General features: G+C 52.1%; 1 protein-coding gene across 1 annotated transcript in view; it reads right to left on the bottom strand.

Annotated features, from left to right (window-relative positions):
* Positions 1-3,394: 3,394 nt before the first annotated feature.
* Positions 3,395-6,000, bottom strand: part of GRM4 (glutamate metabotropic receptor 4) — a 54,736-nt gene continuing 52,130 nt past the window's right edge. The window contains exon 11 of the mRNA XM_064472015.1: positions 3,395-4,277. Coding sequence (XP_064328085.1) covers positions 4,228-4,277 — 50 coding nt within the window. The 3' untranslated portion in view covers positions 3,395-4,227. The remainder of the gene's footprint in view (positions 4,278-6,000) is intronic.

The following is a 6,000-nucleotide window of genomic DNA, read 5'->3' as shown; positions in this document are numbered from 1 at the left end:
CCCTTCCTCCAGATTTGCTTACTGAGGAGCTTTGCTGTGGCTTCAGCAGGAGGTCTCCAGAGCCGGGTGGCAGGGAAATGATTTTTCCTGAGCCAATGCTGTGGAGGAGCAAGGGACAAGGTGGCAGGCAGAGCGAGAAATTCACTGAGAAATTATTTTGTTTGTCCATTTCCTATTGAGCTGACCTAATTGTGTCACTAAAGTCTGTAATTTGCCTCTCACAGAAGAGAGTTAATGACAGGCTCCACGCCACTGCCGCTCCGCACGGGGCTGGGGAGATGAGCCTGCACACAGCCCCCTGCCACGCTGCGGGGAGAGCACAGGGACCCCAAAAGCTCCTGCTTGTCCCTGGAGAAGGGAGCTCAGGAGAGGAGCTGGGGATTAGGAAAGGCAGCTAGGGCCAAAGATGGAGGGAGAAAGCACCAGCCCAGGTTTCCGCCCCCCACTTCTCAGATTCCTGGAGAAAGTGAAAAACATGCAGGCCAACCGCTCTGGGAACTCAGGCAATTATTGCTATTTAAATTTGAAAAAAATGCTTGACAAAAATAAGGGGAAAAAAATCAGACAAGTGCTCTTAAGCGGTATGAAGGAGGGAAAAACAGCAGCACCGATTTCAGGACAGGTGCCTTATTTAGAAAAAAACATATACAAAGCACAAAAACCCTAGGAATTCCCTCAGCGGATCACACAGTATCTAGTCTGCTTTTCTGCTCAGCCACAGGCAGCAGAACTGTCCTCAAAAATGAGGCAAAGCAGAAACCTGATCCTGATAGACACCAGCCAGCTCCCACAACTGCCTCAGCACAGCTATCACCTCTCTGCAGATATCAGCACCAGAGCCTGCCTAGATCCGCGTCACTCTACATCCATCTCAATTGCTTATAGACTGCTCCCTTTTAATTAGCTTTCATAATCAAATAAGTGTCTGGAATTAAACAGCACTGTATCATGAAATGCCATATAAAATTAACCAACCATGTTCAGAGGTCACTGCATCTGCTGCTGAAATGCACCCAGCACTGGGAAGGATACAGGTCTATTTAGCAGCGCACAGGAACTGTGCCAGTAAGTGTAGGTTTAGCGGAGAAAAAAAAAAAATGGGGCCAATTAAAATTCTGTTTCGAGACCAGTGAGGTTAGATTTGTGCAAATATTTTGCATATCTGTTTAAGAGCATCTTTATATCATTTAAGCTAAAGTCTGTAAGGAATAAGACTGAATCACTGTAAAGCACACTTACACCAAAATAAGTACCCACATGAGGACTCTCTTGATTTAACACTCCACCAGATCCATCAAGAAATCAGCGCAGCTATTGTGTTTAAATAGGGCCTGATGCAAGAGGGGAACATGAATCTACTTGAAACCAAGTTTAGCCAAGCGACTTCTTCCCCAAGCACCAAGCAAGAAAATGCACCCCTTTAGGACGCCCCACCCCAGCCGGTGAAGCCCAGACCCCACCGACCCTCCTGCCCAGCAGTAGCTTTAGGAGCTGCTGCGCATCGCTGGCTGCCAACAGCGTTAGCACAACTCTCACTCCTGCACACCTTTTGTCAGCGCGAGCGGCTGGCAGGACGCGCTCCAGGGCTGGCCGCGTTTCTAGGGAAGCAGCCTGAATCTTTTGACCAGATTTGACTGATCTAGAGTTGGAAACACCTGAGAACAAGAGACACAGAGCAATGTTCATTCAGCTACTGAAGCAGAGTGGTTAGATGAGCACAGCTCTCGGCATCCTGCCTGGGTAGGAATCATCAACCCAGGTAGATCACCTTGCTGCCACAGGCCTCCTCTTTCCCGCACCCCATCCAGCTCTGCTGGCTGTACCATGCCCTGCAGAACTGCCCAGCCCATCAGGAGGCAGATGAGCCTGGAATATCTGCTTGGTGGCAGCATGCAGTCCCCAGCCACAACCTCTCTCCATCCCACCTCACAGAAACTGCAAGGGGAGGGAGGGGGATGCTGTAATTAAGGTAGAATCAGCCTTTCCAGTCATTATCAGGCAGGGTTTGGGGTGAAGAGCTCCTTGTAAAAGCTGCAGAGCAGTATCTCAGAGCTAGAAACAGCTCCAGAGACATCAAGTCAGGTTTTCTGGGAGCCCTCTGAGCCAGTCGGCATTTCACATCCCATCCGACAGTGATGGATGTGGTGGGAACGGAGCAGTTTTTTTCTCTCAAGAAGCTCTTTTGACGAGTATGATCTCATCAAAGTTTCAAGCTTTTCATCAATTTTTTTTCTTTTTTTTTTTACTCCTGCCTTCAAGCCCATACTCTGTCCTCTCTGTACTGGTAGGGATCAGTTGCGTTTCCTTTCTGGCACTGATCAGTGGCTGAAGCTCCTCTGTGGGGCTCAGAGCAGCACCAAGGCCTCCCCCCCACAGGTCACACACCTAGGGCAACCCACTGGAGCAAGAGCAGTGCTGTAATTAATACACAAGTAGGTCTAGAAATGTGTAAAACACAGTGGTAACTTCACTCATGCTCAGAGAAGGGAACATACAGGCACCTTTGGGCTGGGAGAAGCACATGCAAAGGGATGGGAGACATCCCAGCACCCTCGCTGCCTCTACAAGGTCAGGACACCGCTGCCAGCTCCAGCGCTTTTGCTGGGCACTGAAAGCAACCACCTGTCCAAAAGCAGGAGGCAGCCAGTCTCTCTGGGGCATCGGCAGCACCTTCCCCTGCCTCCTTTCCCCACCTTCCATCTACTTTCCAGAATAAAGACAAGCCTGGACCATCCTCTCCTTACCCAGCAGCAAACAAGCACAGCCACCCCATTTCCAAGAGCCTTTCCCAGAGCACAGAGACACCAGCAGCCAACCCACCAAACCTCCCCAAAACAAACAAAACCAAGACTCTTTGAGCATACCTTGCACACCAGGCGGTTCTATCCCAAGGTGTAAGCTGGAACCAGGACAAGAAACCCTCCCTGTAGGAAGGGCAGAGCTGCTTTTGTTAGCTGGTAACTCCCTAATTAGCACAGGTTGGTCCTGATAGGGAGGGTGGAGCTGGCCCTGCCCCTGATGGGGGGGAAAAAAACAACCCCAGAAAATCTCTTCAGCTCTGCCCCATCCCTCCAGCCTCAGCCCACACCTTGGGGAAGAGCAAGCAAGGAGGAATCAGCCCTTTCTGCCCCAGATTCTGCCCCAAGCCCTGAGCGCCGGGGCTGTACAAGGCTACAGCATGTGCCTGAATGCGCCGTGCCAGGGCGATGCCGAGCTCTGCTCTCCCTGCCCCATCCCCTCACAAGGACCCCATTTGCAGCAGGATGGCCTGGAGAGGAAGGAGGCGAAGCCCTGTCATGTCCTGGAGCATTTGGCCACCCAAAACCTTCCCCATCAGCCAAAACCAAGTCACCTCCTGGAGCGAACAGTCACCAAGAGACAGCAAACGCTGAGTGCAAAACCATGGTCTTTTATTAGAAATCTCCTCGTATAAAAATGGTCATGCTCTACACAGTCATCGAATAATTCATAAACATCCAGGCACTGAACTTTGTTTTTTTTTTGTGTGTGTTTTTGTTTTTTGACTGGTCAGTACATAAAGCAGACATATTTCAATCCATATGGTCATCACATACATTAATTAACCACCTATAGAAATCAGCACTTGAACACAGTCTAGGTTTTATTTTATTTTATTTTGTTGTCTCTTTTTTATTTAAATTTTATGTATTTTTGTTTTATTTTTCCTTTCTGCAACATATAGAATTTGGTAGAATATGGGAGAGTGAAGAGGGACGGAAGAATACTGGAACAAAAGAAGATGGAGGATAGAAAAAAAAAAACGAAAGAAAACAGAAGGTTCTGCACAACCACAAACAATCTCACAAATTCCAGAAAAGGGAAAATGTTGGGTCTCTTTTTTTTTTGCCAAGATACAGAAAAAAAAAAAACCCCAAAGACTTGCCAAAGTCCATCACCTCTTCCCCACGCTACGTCCCCCCGTTCAACTGTTCCTCTTCCTCCATGGGGAAGCATGCATTGTCACGGTGGTCAGTGGTTTATTTTTATGGTTTCTTTATATATTTTCTTTTTTTGCTGCTGTTGATCGCCATCTTCCCCGGGAGCTCTGCCCAGCAGCCCCACCAGGAGCGTGTCCCCCCCTGCTGCCACCTCCCCGTCCCGTCCAGTTCCCCCTCCAGCGTCCTGCGACGAGCGATGTGACTCGGCTCCCTCCGCGTTGTGGCATCCGCAGCCTCCCTCTACGCCAGGCAGTTGCCATCGCTGGAGCTAAATCGCATGGTTGCTATAGCTGACGTAGGTCTGTTTGGTAGCCAGTGCTGGAAAGAGAGACAAACCTCACATGTATCATTAATGAAGTCCACCCTTGCTTTCTGGCTCCTGTCCCGTCACCCTGACCTGACTGTCGTGCCAGGAGATGCTGGTGGGGACGTGACTGGGATTTGCTCATGGATCCAGCCAGCACCAGCACTCAGGGCCATTTCCCGCAAGAGCACTGAGCCGTGGCAGAGGGGCTGAGCTCCACGGCCACCCCTGGGGGCTCTCCAGAGGCAGTTCGTCCTGAAGAGAGACCCCAGGACGTGACACGATCCACGGGGAATGTGTTCTCAGGCTCCTGTTCACTTCCCTCAGCAACTCCTTACAGACAAACCCGCAGGTGCTCCACGTTCCCAAAAGCTCAGCTTGCCCCAGTCCTGCAAGAGCACGGTTTGGGGTCCAAGCTGGGCACCCCGCACCCCTGCACACTGCTCCGTGGCAGCTGGGAGTGGAGCAGCAGGGCACTGCCAGTGCCGGCAGCAGGTGGCACAAAGCCAGCCAGCCCGGCTGCGTCCCTCACCAAGGATTTCTGTGCCCGTGCTCGGGTGCTGGAGCAGCAGAGCGCGTACACTGCTCCCACCTTCCAGCTTCCCCAGGTGCACCAGCCCCTGGGCAGGGTCAAACACACAAGGAGAAGAGGCAGCAGTGGCTACAAAGCCACCAGACATCCCACACGACACCAGGGGAGCCGTGGCAAGGGCCAGAGCTGGGAAAATACCAGATAGCAATAAATCCTCCCGCTCTCCGCAGGTCTGCATCGCTGCCTTCAGGCTCAGAGGCTGCAGCACATCATGCTTTTAGCAGCAGCCACAGCTCAGGAGGAGGTGGAAGTGGCAGCTTGCAACATCCTGGCTTGTCTCAGCACTTCGGCTGGGCACGATGCGCTGCAGAGATCCCACCATGAGGTCCCCAGGTACCATGGGGCTCTGCAGATACACGGACACCCTCTAGCCAAGGACACGGACAAGCGCTGGGACAGGCAGCAAAGCCCAAGACACCATGAGCAGCACGAACGTGTCCTCTGCACAGACCATCCCCACAGCACTGCGCAGAGGGGACGCCTGGCAGCTCTCCCTCCGTCTCGGTGCCTTGCTGACAAATGAACCTTGCTGCAGATTTCAGACTGGTATTCCCAGATAACAATTAGATAGGCCATAAGAAATTAGAGTTGACAGAGCTATTTGTTAGCTGCAATGTTTTCATAGCCAATCTGCCCATATCAAAGCCCTGTGAATTATTTATTCTGTTGTTTATTTAAGGATACGTGACCCGCCAATGACAGAGTGAAAAACGGCCCCTTGGTCCTGCCTGACAACCCCACCGTGCCTCCTACCCCCAGCACTGCTGCCAAGCCCAGCTCCCCTCCTCGGCACACCTCGGGAACGCGCTGCCAGCCCCGTTAGCACCGAGCTCCTGTATTCCCCATGCGAGACACATCAGAGCCAGAGATGCGGCAGACAGGAGGCTCAGCTCTCCCTTCTCCTGGCACGTACGATCCTCAGAGGATCCTGCTGCGAGTCCCGCGGGGGAGAAGGATGCTCAGCGCAGCAGAGAGCATATGGGAATGTTTGTGTTCAGGTCCCAGACAAGGTGCTCAATGCACCTGGGCCTCCAAGCCCTGCTGCAAAGGGAGTATCAGCCCTTTGTGCTGGCAGAGCCCTGGCCAGGAGCCGTGTGGGGCTGGAGGGAGACAAGGTCATGCATGCACAGCACCACAGCCTGTGG

Source organism: Phalacrocorax carbo, chromosome 23 (assembly GCF_963921805.1).
Source record: "Phalacrocorax carbo chromosome 23, bPhaCar2.1, whole genome shotgun sequence".
Lineage (NCBI taxonomy): Eukaryota > Metazoa > Chordata > Aves > Suliformes > Phalacrocoracidae > Phalacrocorax > Phalacrocorax carbo.
Note: the sequence above shows the minus strand (reverse complement) of the source record. Positions and strands in the feature narration are given on the sequence as shown.